Here is a 23,800-nt window from a genome sequence, read left to right as displayed (position 1 = left end):
GCTTATACTAACAGTTTGCAGTTGTTCTCTCAGGATTTGTGGCTTTGCTTGTTTGGTTTTTGTAACATCAGCAGTGTTTTATCACGCAATTTAATGAAACACAACTAGCAATGTAAAGGCCCCTTCAGTGAGCAAGCAGGCTTGGCATAGATATAGCTTCTTTATTTGGTTGTCTATGCAATTTGCTGATATGCTATGAGATTCAGTCTGCTACTCTGCACTACTCTTTTCCCTCTTGCTTACATGTCTGTCATATCATCTTTCAAAAACAACTTTGTTTTTCATAAATCAGCTGGGTTTACTTGAGATCAGCATTGACTTGTTTGTAAAGAACTAGCGTGCACTGACTATTGGTTTACATCTGAATTGCCTTGAGATAGTATAAGGGGCAGAATTATGCAGGGTTTAATGCTATACAAAATGCTGTGTTGTATCTTTCATATTTTATCCCAAATCCTTTACAGGGGAAATCGAGTAGAAAAACTAAAATAAGTAAGTGAACAGAACTGATAAAGGAAACTAAAAGGTTAAGGCAAGGGAGAAAAGAGCTTGGAAAAAGGTGTCTATTTCAGTGTACAAGTGTGAAAAAATTTTGGAATATACCATCTTCCTTTCAGACTGTTGAGTGCTTTCCTGGATCACGACATCAACACATTTTAGCAATAAGACCCACTGGTTTTTGCTCATAACTAAAGATAGAAAGGGGCAAGATTCCTTGTTGACTAGTACAACAAGGTCAAAATTTTCTGAAAAGTCTTGCTGAATTTAATATACAATCATATTCATGTAGAATTTGACAAGGGTTATGCTGAACTACGAAAGAATTTGAATACCATCTTAGCATAATTTCTGAAGGTTTTAATTAGTTTTATCTCTATTAACATTTCTAGGACACCTTGACAAAATCTGGTGACTGATTTCAACCACATCGGTAAAAATGCAAACTTTGTACTTTGGAGTAAATCTTATTTGTTGTACCTTATTATTAATTATTATTATTTGTAGCTGGTTTACAACTTTTGCATTTCTTTTCCACACTGGCTTGAAAACTCACTAAAGTTAAATGGTTCTGTGACATGGCTAACGATAACTGTAGTAGAAAAATAAAAAAACTTGCGGTTTAGGTCACCAGCTCCAAAGGGAAGCATGCGAGTAGAAAACTCCCTTAATGCTGCCTCATTTCACAGGTCTCTACAACACGTTATTTTGAGCTTTTTCAAAGCAGTCATCATTGCCAAATTTAATGGGGACTTGGGAAAAGATTTTTCATATAGTGCTTTACAAGTCCTGTGAATCTCTGTATAGGCACAACCATAAATTTCTTCAAATGACATTAACAGAATATTTCTGCTTGATGTCATTTTGTAGTGATTTCTAGGCAAGCAGAACTTGGCATTGTCTACTTTCCTTTCATAACTTACTCTGCATCCTTCTCTAGTAAAATTTCACCTCCATGTCTTATTCAACTCTGTTCTAAGCTACATTAATCCATGCTCGAGGGAAAGAGCAGGTCTCTTTTTCTAACCCAAAATTACTGGTTTGGTAGACAAGGGAGGGAGCAATGGATATTGTGTACTTTAACTTCAGTGAGGCTTTCAACACTGTCTCCCTTAAGATCATCACAGACAAGCTGCTTAAATGCACAGGCAACTGAGGTGGACTGAAAAACAACTGCATGGCCAGACCGAGAGGGTTGTGATCAGTAAGTGACGCAGAGTGTAGTTGGAAACCAGTAACTAGTGGTGTATGCCAGGGGTCAGTAGTGGGTCCAGCCCCATTCAACACCTTCACTAATGATCTGGATGATAGGGCCAGATGTACCATCTCAGCAAGTTTGCAGATGACACAAAACTGAGAGGAGTGGTTGATGCGCCAAAGAGTCCTGCTGCTATCCAGAAGGGACCTCAACATCTGGACATAGTCATGGGCAACCCCTGCTTCAGAAAGGGTGTTGGACCAGATAAGCCCAAAGGTCCCTCCCAACATCAACCATTATATGATTCTATGAATCTGTGAAAGACTTGTGTCATGTATGACTGAAGCCCAGTGAAGGTACAGAATTCAACAGAAGGGTTCAAAGCAGAAGTAAAAGTAAGGCAGCAGCATCCTATAGAGAATCAAATTGAAATGTTAATTGCATCAGGCTTAGCTTTATCTGATACTATTAATCTTCCACTTAATTCAACATTAAATCTAATGAAAGAAAGTTCTTTGCCACACGCCAATACCAACAGACTTACATGTCGGATAATACGTTATTTATGTGCAAACTTTGGTGATATAAATGCCTTGATAGAAATACAGACAGAAATGTCCTGCTTGGCATATTCATATAACATTTCTAAACCTGTGAAGTATGTTGATTTACCTTTCATCACATTGTTTTTCTGTTTAGGCACAAACAAGGGATTAAGGTTCTTTTCTGTTTAAATTAGTCTCTGTATTTTATAACATTAACATTTTAGACTGGTTGACAATTCATACTATTGCTATGAACTTTATTATAACCAGAAGAAATAAATATAGGGCTGAGGAAAATAAGAGACAAACATAGATAATACACAAAAGTAATTTTTCTGTCTCACTTCAGCCATCTGAAGCTCTCCCAGCACAAAATCCTAGCTAAGGCTCAGCCAGTCACAAGAAGAAATACTCACTGTTAAGTCTACATTCTACTAGTTGATTGAACAGGTAGTTGTGACTGAGGAGTAATTTACACTAGGAAAACAGAAGCATATAAAACGATCAAGCTAATGATAGCCCATTATTCAGAATCCTCCACAAAATCAAGATACAGTTAGCTTCATTTTATGAATCTTTTGCAGTGCTTTTAACAGCACCTGGATAAGGAGCAGACGTGAAGATAAAACATTATTCCATAATGCTTTATGATCATAAATCTCATCTGTGCATTCTCACTCTCATTTAATTTTATATCAGTTCAGGCAGGGGGACTACATATTTCCATGAGCTGCATTCCGTTCACCAGGCAGTCTTCAGGAGGGAAATACTGTCAGTGTTTGAGGAGAGTTATTGGTATGACAAGGGTAATCATAATGTGTTTTATGCTTATGGGAATAATGTAACGCAGTTCTGGTTCATGGGCAGCAGAGAGGCTTTAGTTACAATGTACGTGGTGTGGTGCATTATTCTGTATTATTAGCCCTGCATGGCATTGCTAAAGAGAAATGGTGGCAAGTCAGGGCTAATATAACAGGAGCTACAGTATTCCTAATTCCCCCTTCAACATCTGTTGCATAAAATGTAATTTGCTCATTTGTGCAAGCTGTGCTTCTTCAAAGGCAATCTCCAAATCCTTTTCTGGATGTACCTGCCCCAATTTGTACAATTTGAATGTGGCCAAAAATAGGCTGCATTTCAATTTCCCATTGTTTGAGAATGCTGCAGTAAGCAACCTGTTTATTTAAGTTACATAAAAAACCAAAGCAACACAGGGGTATGAGTGACCGGAGAGTCAGAAAGGAAGAATTCAAAAAGGGATTGGGTTTTTTGTTTTCTAGGTTTTGTGGTCTTTTTTTCCAAGAGGCAGAGCTCTCAGATCACCAGGAAGAATATTAAGGAAAGCAGTTAATATGTAGTTAAAGGAATCGTAATGCACATGAACATATGTTGTTTTACCTAATTTTGATCAACTTATAAGTAAAAATGTCTTTATTCTTTCAGCTGGGTTTAACATGCCATCTGGTTTAATTATTCCTTAGGTAGCACGCTATAAAGTTAATAGTAATAGCATTGTTAAGCCAATCAGAACATTTCTGATGTGATTTTTCACCAAGGATATTTCTCTTAAACCCATTGACTATGAGGTCAATGTAATAAGCTTTTGCATATGTATTATGTTACTGCCAGTGCTTGACAGATGTTAGCTTAGAATTGTCACCTCTAGATTGACTCAAATCTGCTTACTCAGTGAAAGAATTTAGTCATAATCTGAAGTGCTCCTTTAATTTAGAGTGTAATTTAGAATAGAATTTTTTTACTTAAAAATTATTTAAATAGTTTTAAAATTGTTGAGAAGATATGACATTAAAACCACAAGATCTTACAGGATTGTCTGTTATAAGGAAATAAACTGCAGTTTATAAAAGTCATATTGATTAAAGGGTCAAAATACTGAGGGTCAATCTCAGTCCTCATTTCAGCAAGGAAAGATATGCCCAATGAGACTTCTCAAATCCACTGTTTTGATCAACTAGGCAAGTGAAACAGAGAGTTCATTATTCATTGTAATACCAGAGGAAAGGTAGGGATTTAGGGATTCACTTCAACATCTTTAAGTTAAAAAGTTATTTCAACCAGTTTTGCATAATCCCAATTTTAAAGTGTCCTAGTGAAGTTCATCATTCCACTTCTGACATTCAACAGGACCTAGTTATTGTTTAAAAATCCTAGCTAAAAATTACTTTGTGTTATCTTCAAAACTATTATTAACAAAAAGAATGTTGTAAACAATTCTTACATCTGAACATTTTCCAATTCCCTAAAAGATTCCATTTCCCCTGAAAATGTCTTCTGAACTGCGGGAGGTGGGGTGGGGAGTGGGGGAATCAAAACACAGGAACAGAATTTCATCTCAACAGATGCATAAGAAATACTTTATGAAACAGACGAACACACAACATACTACTGTGAATTTGGCAAAAGAAAGGGAGAAGGTTTAGAATGAATTACTGGTAGGGGAATGCTTGATACGCTCATCATAACTACGTACTTCCATTCTCAAATGTAGCATTATATGTTCTCATTCCCTATTCCAGATTTCAGCTATGTATGTGATAAAGAATGTTACACGATGATCATAAATTAACAGACCAGATATCAGACATACTGAAAAAAAAATCCACCTTAAGCAAACAGGTGTCTTCCCAATTCTTATGCCTTGTTGCCCATTGCAGCTGGATACAATTTATAGCATAATACTGCTATTCTAAATTACACCAGTTACATCGGCATTTGGCAACTGTATGAAATACAAGAAGCAAAAAGGACCTTAATTTCTAATCACCCATATTACATGGAGCTAATGCAAGTCATTTTTGGTTCCTAACTGCCTTCAAATCTCATCCAACCCAGGACTCCCCAAGCAGAAAACAGCTGGGGGACAGGAGGGCTTTAGGGACAAGTGTCATATAACCTTGTGCTGCCTTTAGATTTCCCTAGTTATCCTTTTATGGCTACTGCTGTAATTATTGGGCTGGATGACTTTTCGGTATAAGGAACTATATTTGTTCCTATATTTCAGTATAAATGAAGAACTAGACTAAGTAGACCTGTAACCCACAAAATGATAAATAAATTCTATTGGGCAACTTTGGGTACTTGAATGAGTTTTATTAAAAGAACAAATGTTATCCAAAAGACAAGGAACTCTCCCAGAATTAATTTTGGGAAGTCCTAAGGATAAACATATACAATATTGGTGAGTAGAAGGGATTCCAGATGTAACTCAAAACTTGAACCTAGAAAGCCTTATCAACCAAGGAGACAATGAACATGCAAGAAATGTCAGAAGATGAAGAAAGTAATCCATAGGCAACTCCATGATTTCAGTGCAGATTTAGAAGATAGCTTAACTTCACCCTTATCCTAGCCATATGTTCATGCACACTCTTACGCCAGCCATAGCACTCCAGGAAGCTATCTGTCTGAAAGCAAATTTGACCAAAAGGGGAAGAGGGAGGAAAAAAACAAAGAAGAAAAAATTAAAAGGGAAAAAAAAATGTGTTGGATGGGGATCATTTCCATGATCTGACTCACAACGTAGTAGGAGCTTAAAGTCACAGTGATTTGAAGTGACTGAGAACCATGGGCTCAAGTGCTGTGAAATATTCTTATTTGGATACTGCAGATTGCTCTAATTTGTACCAAGCAAACAAAAATACTGTAGTATAAGAACATTTATTAAAATATTGCTGGCTGGCTATTCTACTATATACAATCATGTACACCATGAATCACTGGCAATCAGTACTGGCAGTGGTTTAGAACCTATTACAGCATCTGTTTTCTGCTTCAAGAGAATGGCAGCCTGTACACATTCCATTCTTCTTGAATACAAATAATATGTGCCCTAAAAGTAACTTATTTATAATCCTTCTCCCTCACTGGCTTGTCCCCAAGGGGCACAACCCACAGTCTAGGAAAGAGTGTTAGGGGAAACTTCAAGGCTGTAGTTCTGATGAGATGCAGCACATCTTTGGAATGTAATAGCTTAAATTAAAAGTGAGCAGTTGAGTGATATAATGGACTGGTTGTTTGGGCGGGTGAGGAAGGAAACACAGAAATAAGTTAACAGCTAGATATTACCATCTCACAGTGCCTAATATTAAGAACAGCAACATCATTAGACAAAAAAATCTGGAAGAGATCTCTTCAAGTCATCAAATCCAGTGCCTTGCTATCACAAACACCTACATATTAAAATCCATTTTCTAAATCAATTAAATTCCACTTCCTCTAATCTTAAACTAATATTGTCCTTGGTTTTTTTTCTTGTTTTCTTTTTTGTTGTTTATTTTCCTGATGTACCTTATTATATCTCTCAGTTGTTGTTTGACTAAACAAGCCAAGCAATTTTAAACTTAATTTCTGAACATCTAACTACTTTTCCACCTAGTTCAGTGTGAGTTTCTGAATAAAAGGAATTATATATAGCTTTGATGATGAAGACTCAACAATGCTGTCCATAGCAACATTAATACTTCTCTATTTTCTAATTCAGCTTGGGGTCACACATCTTTTTCACAAACCCAGTAATGATTCACAGCTATCCTTTAGCTAACCAGCATGCCAAGGATCTCTATTCCTCGATCACAGAATCATAGAATGGTTAGGACTGGAAAGGACCTTAAGATCATCTAGTTCCAACCCCCGTGCCATGGGCAGGGACACCTCATAGTAGACCATGTCGCCCAAGACTCTGTCCAACCTGGCCTTGAACCTTAAATATATCTGCTTCTTGAAGCATTAGATACAAGGCATTCTTTGATACTATTTAGACCCTTGACTGCAACACAAAATATCCCAGACTCTTACTGTAGCAAATGATGCCATGGTCCAATCATTTGTTGTCATGAAACCAGTCAAACAACAAATTCTACATACAGAGGCTATTGCAATAGCTATTTAATTTTATATGTAAAATAAAATGATTAATGCTTTTCATGTAGTACGAAACAGCTGCACTCCTAACTTTACTATCTGGAAGGCAGGAAAAGAAGTAGCTGTTTAAAAAAAATCATATAATTTTGAGTGAAAAATGGCTTCAGCTTTGGGAATAATTGCTGTTGCCAATAGGTTGCTAGAAAATTACCAGCAAAACATTGAAATAAAATGTATTAAGATTCAGAAGATTTTTAAATAATTATCAACGTGAAAATGAATTACAAATATCAACTGATGGCTTGTTCACACATATCGACAGTCAAGAATACAAAACTGCAGCTTAAAATAAATTATTCAGTCACTCTTACACTATACTAGCTACCTAATTGAAAGCTGTTGCAAAGAGGAGCCTTGGAGTATAAACAGAAAGTAACCACTTAGTCTCTTTCTGCAATTCTCCCTCTTTTACTTCAAGTTCTAAGAACTTGATCCATGACACAAGAGATCCCGAATTATTATGCTTTTTTGCCATGATTTTTCTAAGTGGAGAATTACATATTTGAGGAACAAAAGACGCACTGGGATTCAGTGAAGATTAAGCCTTACCCTATTCTTTCTGCTCATATGTCAATCAAGTGCAAAAAAATATTGATAGCTTTTCTACCATTTTAATAGTGGCACTGCTCTTTAGAAAAGGGGTCAAACCAATGATTTTTCTCTAGAGATTCTGACACAATGTTTTCTAATTAGTGAAGTAATTGTTTTTCTGTAAATGCAGTTACGAGACCTTGATCTTGAGTTTTAATGTGTATGTACAGAAACGTGCATCACATTTATTTAGCTCAAAAGACTATTCATTTGATTATGACTGCTGGCGAGGTGTTAAAAGTACTAAACCATGCAATAGTCTGATACACCAGTGCTGGACCTGTTCCCAGCTGCTGGCCAGAATCTGATCACCTTTTTCTAAGGAAGGTATTCAACAAAGGAGTAAAAACCCCTCCTGTCTAACACTACCTGTCAGCTGGGCTTCAGATCAGGCACTCGGTCTGAGACAGCACCTGTGGGTCTGCTGGATGACCTCCACATTATAGAGAAAAGACAGCTATATCCATTCTAGCAGACCTGGCAGCTTTGGTAGCTGATCTCCAAATAGCCCTACTTTCATCCCAAAGACAGCTGCAGAGGACAAACAGTAATAGCCTGAAATAACTTGGGTCATTTTTCTCAGACCATAAATGCAGGATAGTATGGGCATTTCTTTACTATCTTCAGACCCTCACAATGCTCACACTCCTATTTACTCCTCAACAGGACCTAGACCTAGAGTGAGAGCAGCAGAATGCACATACAGCATTCAACTCTGTGCCATGCAAAGCGTGGACATAAACTCTGTAAAAGGCTCCTGTTTAAAGAATAGGCAGCAAGAACTGAACCTGTGAAGACCAAAATAATAGTGGAAGCTGGACAGAAGTGCTCCAAAAAACAAACTTTCTCTAGAATCACTCCCATTTGCAAATGTTCACAGCTTCAAAGATGTCTTTTCTTCCTCATCTTTGGCTGACAGCCATGGCAGCAAAAATATCCCCCTGGCTTTCATCTAAGACTTACTGGAACTTACCTGCTTTTCAGGTTGGTCTTGACGAAGCGGTTGCTGATATCACCAGATTTGCATTGCATGTATGTAAGGAAGAGGGAACTGTGATTTTATAGGGAAATGAAGCTCCTAATAAGACAAAATACAAAAGCCCATGCTCAACAATAGAAAACATCCACTAAGCAATAACCATGTCTACAATGTTCAGTTCAAACTTCAAAGGCCTACACTGGTCTGTGAAAGTAACTTCTAAAGGCACCACCCTTCCAAGAAAACAATTATGTTTGTCATTCTTGACAATGAAGTGTAACAAACAAAAATTTTATGATGGTATTAGCATCATTGTGATACTAATTCTCACAAGATTAATGGAATAAAATACAAACCCAATTTATTCAGATTATTTTTCCCTCATTTTCTTCATTTGAACAGAAAATGGAAAGACTCCTATAAATTAATTGAGCTATTTATTCTACAAAAGAGAGAAAGGGACATGCTTCTTGGCAGTGTTTTATGAACCTGAAAGGTAATGCGGCCCATAAAGCTCCTTGACACTTGTTTCTGAGCTTTACAAAATTAGAGTCTGTACCTCATACCTGAAGTGTCAAAAAGACTAGTTTCTTTTGCCTGATTCATCTACCAGCTAAATTTGCTGCTCACTAGGATTTCTTTCACAGATTTTTACTCCCTTCTCTTCAGAAAAATAATATTTAAGTTCCTTGAGTAATAAGTCTTTTATCAAAGGCAAAAGTAACAGTTTCATTATGTCTATCCTGGAAAAAAAAACACGCCACAAGCACCTTTTTTTCCCAGTGTTACTGAAAACATATGAAGAAAATGCATTTATGCCCAGAAACATGATGCTAGTGCAAGACCGACATTCTTCCTGTAAAATTAAGATTTATCTTACATAAATTTGCTGTTCCATACACATAGGAACTAGTCAGGCAATGGAGAAAAAATCCACTATAAAATGAAGATTATGTTGTGTATATGCGTACTCTAATTAGTGCCGACAGAATCACTCCCTAAAAAAGACTGCAGGAACAAACGATAGTAATTTCCAGTGTTTGTAGACGTTCCATACGGAGATAGGAAAGTTTTTAAATGTTATGGCAGACCAAATTGAAAAGAAAACTGAGGCACATTTTAAGTGATACCTCAAAACTATCTTTAGAAATCTAGCTGGTTTTAAAACAAGCTGCATACCTAATCTTAACAGAAGCAAGAAATATGAAGAGTTTGGTAGATACTTTGATAGCATTTGCATAAATTTCACAAGTGGAAGCTCTTCTTCCTTTGTTAAGTTTCACTGGCTCAGACACTCATGCAAATTTCCAATGTGTTTAAACATTAGTAATCTTAAATCCAAGCTCAGGAAAAAAAAAAAAAAAAGAAAAAGAACATCTTTTCTCACCATTAATTCTCTGTCATTATCTGCAACTGATTTAAAAGGAGGCTTTTCAACTGTTTAGAGACAATATATCATTCCTCATCTTGTGTGTTTAAACCTGCTTAAATTCTTTGTTCTCAGGAAATAATTATGGTCATTTTCCTGGAATAATATCAACTGTTCATATATGTAGGTTTTAAATGTATCAAGCAACATTCTTCCTGCCCGAGTATAGTCCCAGTAACAGCTACCTTCACTGTGAAAGGAAATACATTTTTATGGTTATCACTATTGCATTTCACAGAGCTAAGCACTGCAACAGTGGATGAATGTCCTGGCCAAGATTCTTGTTAGTATACACAGCACCTGAATGAGTTAGCCAATACATATTCAATAAGATCTTGATTTTCCTGCTTCTCAGCTAAAAGACTACCAATGTTGGGAACTAAAATTCTGACAGATTGAAAAAGCTTTAATTTCTCCACTGTGGCAGTTCTTGCATTAAGCAAAGAGACAGAAGTGGATGCTCTCACTTTCAGCAGATACAGCTTCCTGACTAGCAGTAATGTTTCAGACTCAAGTGCCTGTGGATAAGACAAAGGGAAACAAGGCTGGACACAGAATCCAATACCTGAAAGTAAGCACTCAACCCCACTCAGTTTTCTTTTAATTATTTGCAGCCACATAGCTTATACCCTACAAATCACTAAGGCTATTTATCTTACAGTCCTAGAAAGAACTGCTGATATCAAAATTTAAATATTTAAGAGGTTTTGTATAATTTTTCGAGGAAAGACCCACAAAAGAAAAAAATATTACGTTTATTTACTGATCAAACTACTCCTAAATAAACAAAATTACTCCTCTCAAAAATTCCAGACAAGATAGAAATTAACCGATACGTTTGTTTCCAATGAAGCAAAACTAAAACGAATGAGCCAGAGTATCATACGATCTTCTCATATGTGTATCCCTATGGTTATACATCTACAGGATGTAGGTAAGAGGAAAAGCAACCAACACATAAACAAGTGTCAGTGTGAATCCACAAGCTTTCGTTTTTTAAGGACAGAATTTTCTCTGACAGTTGCCTGTCACATAGTCGTACCCAATGTGAAAAGCTCTCAGTTGACTTTTAAAGAAATGCTGTCAAAGTTTGCAAATCAAACTTAAAAATCTAACTTCCAATTCTTTTCAACATGCCAGCAAATAAAATTCAAAATTTTACTTCCTCTATTATTTATTGATATGCATACTTTTTTTTAATTCTAACTGACGTTGCCATATTACCACCAAACAAACTCATGGCACTATCTCTGGTCTTCAGGGGGAAAAAATGGCCAATTTAGAGATGTAGGAAAAAAATGGTACATTTTGATCAGTTAAGTTCGGCTACTGTGCTACATCCTAAGAATACATACATGCATTTATAGAAATACACACTGAGAAGAGCAATATAAGAACACGAAATTGCTTGGAAGTGTATTTTAGAAATGCTGCTCTTTGACTTTACAGAACAGCTCTGGAACTTTAATTCCGTATGTTTTATGTGACTGTCCCTTTCAAACAAACACCAGAACCAACTAGCTCTGATTTAAGTTCTAGGTTCCTGCTACCCACTTCTGAGAGAGCTGATCCTGTTCCACAACTGGAAAACTGTGTATTATCCAGCCAAAACAGAGGTGCCCTTTGTTACAGAAAACATACATGACCTGAGTAGTATTCACATGCATCTAAAATTTAGACACCCTTGTCATGGCAATGGTGTATATCAATCACATCTACCAGGGCTCTCAGCATTTTGGCAACTTAAAATTAGATGCACTGAAACTGAAATAGTATTTTTTCTCAAAGGTTCAGTGCATACTCATATCTGTTGCTTTAACATACATTTAAAATAATTTAGAATGACAGAAGAAAAATTAAACTCTTATTGTAGATGTATTATGTTCTCTGTGCTCTGCCAGCTTACTAAGTCCTAATAAGGCACATACACGCAAGCCTACAATATGCCATATCACAGAATTTATAATTGGCCTCAGAGAATCTGATGTACGTAGAAGAAAAACAACCAAGCCCAATTCTCAAATCTCTGCAGATACAGCAGTTGGGAGAAAAAGTCTCTACAGATATATCAAGTTAATTTGTCTGAGAAGTCACTAGCAAACTGTGATTCACATAGCTGTACTTGTCAAACCTAGTAACAGAAAAGCACTTCAGAAAGTGGCAAGACAAACAGCAGGGCCAATTCACCTGACCTTAGGTAAGAAAAATAAGAAAGCAAAACTGAAAAATACAGAAACTAATATTTGGATTCTATGCCAACAGAGAGCACTAAATTCTAAAACAAGCTTTCAAGAAGGAAATGGACATCAGTAATTACAAGCAGTGAAAGGACAGGCAGTAAAATATATTTGGAATGTGTTCTAATAAGGTAATGTAGGAAATGTTTTCTTGAGTTCTACAAATCCAGTCTTTGATAGGGAAAAAAAAAAAAAAACCCACACTGTAAATTTCAGGGAATTAACTAAAAAAAAATTACATAGGTTCTTCATTTTATTTGGCATTTGTGCTTATATTAAAATATCAAAAGACTACTTTCACTCTGTGAAATTGAGGATGCTAAAGGACATCCCTTTCCTTTACATAGAGATGAATTATCTGAGAAAACATTTGGCAATGGTTCTTAGCATTATATATGCTTAATGCAATGTCAGTCTTACACAGGCAATGTAATATTTGTGCCACGTATTTGTGTGCTATTTTGCCTATATTGTAGTCAAATGTCAAAATGGAAAAAGGTAAGCATTAAGCATTTTGAAATGTCACCAACTCAAATATTATAAATTGTTTTGAAACTAATTCCTTGGAATTGTATCTGCAATACCTCGAATCCACTTATCGTAATTACAAGTGGCAGTTCATGCAACTAATTGCCCTAAGATTTCACAGCAGCACTTTACAGAACTCTGCAAAAGCATGGGAAAGGAAGCCCATATAACACCAGGAACTCTTAAAAAGTCTCCTTGGTAAGGCATTCTGAAGAAGATTGTATTAGAAAATAATTACATTTATAGACAGCGTTAAGGTAGAGATCTCTGGTTATACAGACAGCACAATCAGATTTGGCCAGCTGTTAGACTAAGAACGTCCATGAAGATATATATATGATGTAAAAAGGTAAAAAGCAGCAATATCTTCCTTGAACAAAAACATATTGATAAAAGAATGAGTATAGAAGGCAACAAATCTCTCCAGATGAAAAGGATTGTAAAAATAGCACTCACACTGAATAATGCAGAACTGGAGGAACCTCTTGGGTCATAAAGCACAAATAACCACATAAACTTTTTTCATACATAGCTTTGATTTTCCAGGTGAGGGAGAAGGAAGGGCGGAAAGAGTTGAGGGGGTGGCAACTGAAAGCTTAGTGCAATTCATATCTGCTCTTAAATTCAAGGCAAGCATTTCCAGACTTCTTCGCCCCTGCAGCTTCTTATATATATGTACACATTGGTCACCTTTAAACTTTTTCTTACCTGAATCAGTAGTAGAGGAAGGTGATTCAAATGTTTTAATCACACTATAAAAAGTTGCATGTGTTTAATATTTGTATGCAAAATGTAAGGAAAAAAAGGTAAAACTGATAACCTTTGGTACACTCATCTAAAATTCACCTCATTTCCAACTTTTTGGGAAGACAGTATTTTTAGAGTACCCAGAGTGTGAAAATACTGGCAATGAAACTGAAGAATTTACAGTAAGACAAAACACATTGCAAAAAATGTTCAGGATACAAGCTGTTTGCAAAGATGTCTTCAGAAGATCCCAGTAATTTATGCCAACTACATCCCTCAATTTGTACGAATCCTTTGCTGCAGCAAGTTCAATATCTTGACCTATAGTCTTAATGAATCTGTATCACAAGCTTATTTTTCTACACTTTTTTCTTCCCCACAGAAATGCTGAACCAGTTACTTGGCATTAAACACTCGAATATTAAGCGGGGGCCTTGAAAAATAGATTAAGCAACATTATAAAGATGCTGTAATTAAGGACTGGATTAATGTGATAACATACATGTTAAAATCTTCGCAAGTTGTCTAATCTACTTTATAGTCACCAAAAACAAGCACTTCTGCAGTACAATTTATCTCAAACTACATCATGTATCTAAAACAGGTCACATGAACTGTACTGTAAAAATGTCTGTTTCCATTGACTTTAAAAGGAGATTATGGAAAATATAGATGATTATAATACAGAAATCTAACATAAGGAAAGACCAGTCATGTTCAGACGGAACTGAAACTATGTGTCAACAATTTCTTCTAAATAATCAGGATCTGAGTTCCAAAACATGTATGTTTGGGTTTTTTTAAGCAGATAATAAAAGGAAAACACCTGTGAAAAGTCTTTAAAATTAATCATTATTCCAGATATTAGGCCATCCAAAGACATGTTAGGTCAAATGCTTTATATCAGGTAATTTAAGGGAAATTACAACCTTTAAGTAGCATTCAGTGAGAACAATTTTTAAAGCCTCTCAGTTTTATTTTAAATATTGATGTGGTTTTTTTACTGGGCATATACATACACCAACACATATATACTTTCATCTTAAAATGAATGTTCAATGAAGCACTCCTGACAGCGTATACTGAAAAAGCTCTGGAACACCTTTCCGATATTTTCCAATAAAATGATCTTGAAAATTAGCACAGACAATTATATTCGTTCAATTCAGAAAAGAATTTTATATTTTTATGACTCAAGCCATATACAGAACTACTTTGGAATTCATTTACCATACAAAAAAAAAAATAATAGAAGAAGTCACATTTCAACTGCACAGAAGGAAAGTGTCTATCCAAGGTATAACTAAATATAAAGTCCAGTTTGGTTCAAAAAAAATGACAAACTGATGAACCCTTTCAGTAACACAAGAGAGTGCAATCAGTAACAGGTAATCTCTCACAATGTCTGTTACACTCATATTTTGTTTCATTTAAAGCAAGAGAACAAGTCATAGATTGGTTTGGGTTGGAAGGGACCTTAAAGATCATATAGTTCCAACCCCCCTGCTATGGCCAGGGAAACGTTTCTCTAGACCAGGTTGCTCCAAGCCCCGTCCAACCTGGCTTTGAACATTGCCAGGGATGGGGCAACCACAGCTTTTCTGGGCAACCTGTGCCAGTGCCTCACCATCCTCATCATAAAAAATTTCTTCCTTATGTCCAAACTGAATCTATCCTCTTTCAGTTTAAAACCATTGCCCCTTGTCCTGTCACAACAGGCCTCGGTAAAATATCTCTTTCTTATAAGCCCCCTTTATATATTAAAAGGCTGCTCTAAGGTCTCCCTCTGATTAACAAGAACACAGTAAGAATTCTCTTTTACTTTTCAATGAATTTCAGAAACCAACAATTTCTTTTACATATGTAGTCATTTCTTTTTTCTGTAAGAATTAAAGGTCTTTCAGATGATGCAGCTTTGTCAGCTAACAGAACCAGCAGGTTCTACCACTGTGCTTGAGTACAGTTGGTCACTACAAATCTCTACAACAGATTAAAAAAATCAGGAGTCAGTCCAACCAACATAACTTGCAATTCGAAATGTTACCAATCTTCCAGGCATTCTGCTCCAGGCTTTTATTCAGTTTTTGATACAGAAAATACAAACAGAACACATCTGTTAACACTGTTCTGGAATTAACCTCCACATAAAACAAAACCAGAGACAGCCCCAGTTCTGGACCTTCAAAACACCAAACTGAACAATAGGGTTATAGCTCAAATTGCTACTTTCAGTCACAGGCAAAGACAGAAGGAATCTTTTATTTTATCATAAGATCCTGCCCCAAAGACTCTCCTTTTGGAAGAGTATGAGATGCCAGTGGCGGAGGGCTCTTAAAAGACAAGGATCAGCTAAAAGGCTGTGTTAACTCGGGCTGCAAAAGAATGAGACACAGAGTATCAAAACTAAAAATAAGTCATACCAACCTACAGCCTTGAAGGGAATTGTAACCATAGGAAAAATAGTAGCTAGGGGTCTCTCCAGATACAGTTCATGTTTTCTCCAAGAGCAGCATATCGTTTGGCAAAATAAATAACATTTTGTTCTAGAGAAGTAACTTCCTTATTGCTGTATTGGGCCGAAGGCACTTAAAAGAAATGCTACGAGAGACAAAACGAGGGATGATATTGAGTAACTAGCCGTTTCTCAGGAAAGAACCAAAGGGGCTGTTGCACAGAGACTCCTTTGAAAAATAGCCAGTTATACTCCTCACCCCAGAGTTATACGAGATACTTTCCTGTTATCTGAGAGCAATCGAGTGGTTGAAGAAAGGTGTCTAAAGAAGCAGTCCATCCAGAGACTGAAATAAGACACAGGCCACAAAGTCTTGAGGAGATCAATAGATCACCACATGCATGCAAAACCCTCTGCCATTATACTTGTGATTCCTGTACTGTAGCCAAGCCCATTTATTGAGGAACACGCACAAAATCTTTGATATAAGCCTCTACACCAAAAATATTGGAAAACATAGTCTAAATACGGTTCATATATTTTCAAATAGTCAGTGTATAACATTTTCCTATTTGCAGGGCTAACATAAAAGCATATCCATGAAGAGCTGACTTCCCAAAACATCTACAATAAGCAATTTTGCCAGCCATCTGTGCAAAAAGCAGTGTAACTTCCCTTTAAACAGAGAAAAATAGAAAACTAAACAAATCCCCAGCCCAACAGCAGAACACCACACTTGGTCAAATATGAGCCTGTGCATGAAAACATTCTGGTTTGCATTTAACTACAAAGAACATGCAGAGAAGGAAGATTGTGGTTAGTCAATGCTATCTATATTTGCCTATGCATTTGACACTTCTGTACATAACTAAGTATCCAAGTATGTTTTTGAGTTATTGACAAACATTCAAGGCATACCTCTAATAAACATTATTTGGCATGCCAGATGCTGGACTAGCAGTCGATGTGTTTTGGTTTTTGTTTTTTCGCATAATAGCCTTATGGTTAGAGCATTCACTAAGAAAGTAGTAAATTACATTCAGAAACTGAGAGATTTCATACCCCCAGCTTCTAGCAGAGAAGAATGATGGGAAAATACCCACTCATAAAACTAATTTCAGTAAAGGACTTACTTTATTTCTTCAACAGAGTCACTAAGCAGAGTGAAAGATTAAATGGGACCCCAGTAAAAGACGATGCAATCTAGCCCATGTTTACACACTAAGCCAGAGCAGTGGGGCTCTCCTCAATGCTCCCTATACTGTTTTCACAGTATATGGTAAGAACAATACAGTACATTGCATAAGCAAAGGGGAAAAAAAGGCAAGTCAAAGAGGTCTCAATCTCTCTGCTCTCACTCCTGCTGAAAGATACAGAATACTCTCCTGCCACATATTTACTTGAAAATATTAATTTCTTTCTTGTTCCCCCTCTGAACCTTTATATCCATCCCCCCTTCCCATTATATCCATCTATATCAGCAGTTATATTTGCAGTGGAAGTAAGAATTACCAGAATTCCAGTACATCTGAGAAATTGTAAATGGTGCTTTCTTAGCCTTAAGGGTTGAATTTGACATTAAAAGCAGTAAGAAGACATTTCTTATGTTGATGCCAATGACTTCTATGTACATTATCTGGATAGACTACAACACAACAGATGAGACAATCTCAATGTTAGTTTGGTGCCCACATTGACAGGGTATATGTTATAGAGGCCATTAAGTTCAAAGCACTGGTTTTAACTCAAAAAATGAGCCTTGTTAAGAAGGAGCAGCTGGGATGTTATAAAAAGAAACAAAAGTGTTAGTAACTTGCTTTTCATATTTAACATCATAAAAGCATTATTTTTCATTTCTATACACAAACTAGCCTGAAAAAAGAAAAAAGTTTGAATAATGACAGTTACTCTATATGTCACATTCTGTGTGCAGAGTGTGGGGAAAAATACAAACACAGTAATTCTTGCAGAAAACAATAAAACTACAGACTAGTTGGATAGATAAAAAAAAAACCAAACAACTGTCTTTTTCATTTGTAAAAAGCAGAGAAAGTGATCTGAATGATACAGGATCAGTTAACAGGAGCTGTAGGCTTTCATTCAGAGGTGACTTGTTTGCATCCAACCTAAATCAGCAGTGACCATTTATCATCCAACAGCTGTTCAGTAGCCGATGCATGACGATGGTATGGTAGCTCCTGTTGGAGAGGTGTGCAGATGACACCAAGAGCTAATTGCCATCCCTGCTGGCAGTCTCCAACATCTTAAGGGAACAATAAGACCTGCAGACCATAGTAGCCTGTGCCTGTGTCTTCTAGACAGAAAGCAATTCCAGAACAAATGATGAAAAATACTTGTCAAATGAGCAGTGTCCACCCAATGTGTAACAACAGGATCCCAATTTAAGGTGAGGTGGATGTAATATTTTTCACGTGAATTATGGTATGATATGACTGGTACCACACAAAATCTCTGAGACACTTCTTTCATTCATGCTAAGGGCTTTATTTTTCTACTCAAACTCCACAGATTTAAATATGGAACTAGACAGCAGAATCGGTCATTTAATAAAACCTACCAGTATTTCATCATTATGACATTCTTATTTTGTATTTTGCAAGCGAAAGAAATAATGAATTAGGAGAACACAGAACATTGCCTCCTTCCACTTCTTACTACTGGGAAAGAACGTGCACTTACAATGCAGAACTGTAAAGTTACAGGAAATATTTTGCACTTTGGACTTCTAGATTCTTTTTCCTAGTAGTACCACCATTTAGCCAGCATAAACACTGGACTTCGTATTGCTGTCTTCCCATGCACAATATTGAAAACAACAAGGTGGACTTTGCAAGTACCATTCAGTTTTGGTGGTTCCTTTCAAAAAAAATCCATTTGCTTGCCCTTAGATGTATTATCTGAACAGAACAGAAAAACCTGTAACACCCAGGGGGGTCTAATGTTCTTATGCTTACAAAACAGTACAAAATAAGGAAAGCCAAAAGCTCATAACAGTCACACCTTTGCTAAAGCTGGATCATATGCTGTTTAAAAAGTCATCATTTACATATAAAAAGCACCTCAGTATTTACACCAAAGCCAACTGAATAAATGCACTAAAAAATAATTCTGAATCAAAACTGTGTTATCTAGCACACAGTTGTGATACCACAGAAAATGTCCTTAAATCAACCAAACTTTTTCTAGCAAGGAAAAATGCAAATCACAGTTATGAAGAAGAAAAAAATAATTCAATGTACCCTTACAACACAAAACCAGTAACTTAAAGAATATGCTGTAGGTACTTCTCACTGGTCAGCTAGTGTTCATTAAACAAGCATGCAGAATGCATGTCGGGGATCCAAAAATGTCACAACTCCTCTAATTCTGAATTGCCATCAAAGGTGGTCACCCTTTACTAGGACAGCCTTCTGAGGTTGTTTTTATATTTACTGATGCTTCTGTTAAGTAAACTAACTCCTTGGTGTTCAAGGACCAAGGACTATAATAAACAGCTTGTTTCTACTCCGTTTTTGCCTTCTCCTACTGAGAACCTACCAAATCAGACCATTTTTCTTCAGTTGGAAAATATTACATGAAATTTGTCACTATAGCAACTAACCTAATTGACTTGATGCAGGTTTCTCTTCCACCATAGGATGGAGCCACTACCCCTAAGTATAATCTAAACATTTAAGAAAGAAAAAATGATCAGTTTATCATTTTACCATGTCAAAGAGAACATAATTGTGCTTCAGAAATTAAAGTATAAATGAAAGTCTAATGGACTGTACACATACATCAAGAACACGCTCTATAAATATGCTTGTCTGTTAAGTGGAACTCAAGAGTATGGTGGTCTTACTGGTTGCTCCAGTAATAGGGATGACTACTGCACAACAAATACTTTCCCAGAAACAAAAGATTCACAAAGTAAGTAGGGGAAAGGAAAGCAACAGTCATATAAGTGATTCAGGAATATGCTTTGTCAGACTAACAGGTTAAAATAAAAATAAGCAAGGAAGATCAAAAGTTTAATTTATAGTGCTATTAAAAATAGTAAAAAAGTTCTGGGGTTTTTTTTAGTGTTTGATGTAAATGTAATAAAATGATACTGTGAGAGATAATCAGAGATAAGATTCTTGTAATACTTTAACAACATATTAACCTTTATTGCTTTTTACATAAGTCTGCTTGATCACAGAAATAAGTTGGTATACTTCCATACACCTGAATGTAAGGTGTGTGTAAAAATACAGAACGCTTTACACCATCAAGTTCTTTTACTTCGTAAGAAACACAGCAAGGCTGTTATTCTTAAAACATAACTAAGTTGTCACGATCCTCCTCCTCCCTCCCCACCCCCCCCCCAGTTATGGTCTTCTTAAAAAAAATAGAATGAGACATCAGATGAAAAAAGACTGAATAAAGCCTAGATGGGTTTTAAAAGAATTCATAAAATTTTCAGTACTACTTTATCTAAAAATAGCTTCACATTTTTTTTCCCTTGATTTTTTAAACCTCTTCACCCTTTCCACAAAGCAAAAACATTTTTTGCAATTTTTCAAATACTACCGCTAGAGAAAATGCTCATGGTACCTCATTAGCATTTGGAATTGTGGTTGTCAAATCAGTTAAACATTACATAAATGGTGGAGTGTTTTGACACTGCATATTTTAAGCTGCATGGTGCTTTTCAGCGCTATATGGAATGAAAAGTGTACTACATGTTTGAGGAACAACATCTACACTAGCTGAGGGAACTAACTGGAAACAGTCATTTAAGCACAACAGAAATTGCCTTCATATCATCAGCTAACATTTGCTTTGCATTGTTCAGCATCGGTAAACAATGAAAAATAAATAATAAACAATAAACAATATACGACAATTCAAATGGACAACTTCATTCCTTACAACAGAACATTGTCAAACCTCTCACTGCTGAATATAATTTTAAGACATCAGACTTTACAGTTAACTCCTTCTGAGGCTATGCTGATAGAAGATACCTGCACAGAATATGTACCTTCTCATGAAAAGCCTGGGACCCTCCAGACATTTGTAGTACAAACTTAATAAAATATTTCCTATTACTAATACCCAGCTGAATTCCCTTTACACTTGCACTATTTACCCTGCAATATCTGTTTACTGAGCCACTAATCTCCCTGTATGCACATAAACGCTTCTAAATCTCAGCATGTTTTTTAGTATACTCTCTATATTAGCAGATCGAATATGGCATTATGTACAAAATTAAATTATTTATAAGTGTGACGTTTGATATGATTTTCGAGAAGTGTAATGCAAAATGTTCTAGATTACCAAAAAAATTACAAAATATGTTATTCCTTTTGGAATAAGCCTCTTTCACTGTCATCAGTACAGAGAGGCGCTGTAACATGCAAAAAAAAAGTGAATTAAAGGTTATCGTTGCCAATTACATTCTCCTTTCAGGAAGAAAAAAAAAAGAAAAAAGAACAAAATAACACAAAACAAATGCACAAAAATGGAGACTATAATATAGTTGAAGGAGAGGGAATGGAATAGAGAGTTAAGAAATGCAGCAGGCATGCTCCCAAAACCAGAATCTATTCCCTGATCATCATAACCCACACCTATTACAGCTCAACAAGATAAACATAGTGTAAAGACTTTTATGCTACTGCTAAGGAAAGGAATACACACTATGGGTAAACTACAGACCACATTCAGCTCAGGCTGGGAAATTACAGTGTATATTCATTTTGGCAAAGCTGTGTAGGTCCCTCCTAACAAATTACATATTTTTATGACTGCACATAAACTGCTTTTTCTGTTCTCTTTAAAAGAGTCCCACTCTGGTACTATGGACTAAATTGCATTTCCTGTAAGTATGGGCACTGCATTTATATTATATACCTGCTTGAAAATTATTCTTGCCAAGAGAAAAAAAATAGCAAGAAAAAATAAAAACCTTTAAAAGGCACTTTATTCTTACAGATACCTTATCTGCAACTCAGCGCGATTAATAGACAATCTATCAAGCCTGAAAGAGAATATACAAAACTCTGCTGATAACCTGTGATGCAGCTCTGAAGCCGATAGCATAGATTTACTAAACTGCTGAGGATATGCTAAGGAAGTGCCAGGGTTCGTTCCAATGCAATTTCACAGTCAGAGAATCACGTATTACCCCGGCGATGTTAAAATATCTGTCACTTGACTAAGTATGTGCTTTCTAAAGGAATGAGCATAAGCAAAACAGCTCCTGCTCATGGAAGGTGAAGGGGAGTACACGAGTTACGTGGAGGGAACAGTTTGGGTGAAAGCTAGCAACATCCGATAATAAACTCTGAACAGTGGGTGACGGTTACTACCACTACGAAGTTTGTTCCTAAAATTCAAGAGATGTTTCTGTTTGGACGGGAAATGCCACATCTACAACCTAAGGACATCACATGCTCCCGAGAGGCAGCAATACTAAAGTGTCGGTCTAGCTGCTTTACCACGGGGTAATGGGGGCAGATGCATCGAGGTGGCAAGTCTAAGACACAGTACCTACACCTGCCAGCTTTAGAGCTTGGCCTTGGCCAGAAGCGCTACCTCAGATGGGAAGGGCGTGGATTTAGCCCAGCAAAAGCACCAGGATAAATATGTACTTACTGCAGTAAGCGATCAGGAGACTAGCCAGGATCATGATCACCCAGAAAGTTGAGGACATGCTTGGCAAAGCGTTGGCATCTTTCCTACTGCTTCTCCTGGGAGATGGAGCCATTGAAGCCACTTCCCCGGTGGGGGTGGGGGGTGGAAATCAGTCAGTTTCACCAGCCAGCACTCCCCTTGACTGATGGCCCTTTTCCACGTGTAATCCTCAAGGAAAGCATCTTCCAACGACCCCGCGGTTCGTCAGCAGCAACATAGTCCTTTTGCAGGAATCATCTTCCAGCCAGAAAGCCAAGGCAACTCTAGAGCCTGCAGGACTTGAGCAGAGTGGCCACCTCCAGCTTTCCTCCCGTCACTGTGGTGCGGTGGCGGGCTTTACTGGGGCTCGGCAGCCTCGTGTGGTGCTGAGCTTTGACGAAGTCCCACCAGTCTTTTTTTTCCCCTTTCCTTTATTCAATGTACACAAGTTGTTTCGCTGTTGTCCTGCCCCTGCCTCCTCCTCCCCGCCCGGAGGCAGGCCGGGCCCGGGCCGAGGCGGCACTACCGCGGGGTGCCCAGCCCTGCCGTCTGCCCGCCCGCCGCTCTAAGGCGAGCCCCGCTCAGGCCGCCGCCTCCTGGCCGCGGGCAGCATGGCCGCGGGGGCAGCGGGCACGGAGGGGCGAGGACACGGCGGCGGCCACCGCCAGCCGCCCGTGGGGCAGGGCTCGGCCGGGCAGCTCCGCGGGGTGAGTGCGATCCACGGCCGGCACCCGTGGAGAACCGGGCAGCGGCGGTGCCCACCAACGGCTGAGGGCAGCTGAGACGCGGCGAAGACGGGCAGCCCGACCCGGCGGAGAGGAGCCCCGTCCCCTGCGGCGAGTCCAGCCTGCTCTCCCCTCCCGGTTGTCCTGCGGGCTCGACGGGGCCGAGGCGCGAAGGGCGGCCGGATCCGCGGCGGGTGGGACACTTTACAAGGCGGCTCGGCGGCGGCAGGTTCCCTCCTCGCAACGCGCCACCGGCTCGGCTCT

At 37.6% G+C, this 23,800-nt stretch overlaps 1 protein-coding gene across 4 annotated transcripts in view; it reads right to left on the bottom strand.

The window, feature by feature from the left end:
- Positions 1 to 23,397, bottom strand: part of TAFA5 (TAFA chemokine like family member 5) — a 426,817-nt gene extending 403,420 nt beyond the window's left edge. For all 4 annotated transcript variants that reach the window (XR_003990659.1, XR_003990660.1, XM_030480317.1 and 1 more), the window contains exon 1: positions 22,794 to 23,397. Coding sequence is in view for 2 of the 4 variants with exons in the window: in XM_030480317.1 (XP_030336177.1) it covers positions 22,794 to 22,905 (112 nt within the window). In the remaining 2 variants the exon portion in view is untranslated. The remainder of the gene's footprint in view (positions 1 to 22,793) is intronic.
- Between the last annotated feature and the right edge of the window lie 403 nt (positions 23,398 to 23,800).

Source organism: Strigops habroptila, chromosome 3, assembly GCF_004027225.2.
Source record: "Strigops habroptila isolate Jane chromosome 3, bStrHab1.2.pri, whole genome shotgun sequence".
Classification (NCBI taxonomy): Eukaryota; Metazoa; Chordata; class Aves; order Psittaciformes; family Psittacidae; genus Strigops; species Strigops habroptila.
Note: the sequence above shows the minus strand (reverse complement) of the source record. Positions and strands in the feature narration are given on the sequence as shown.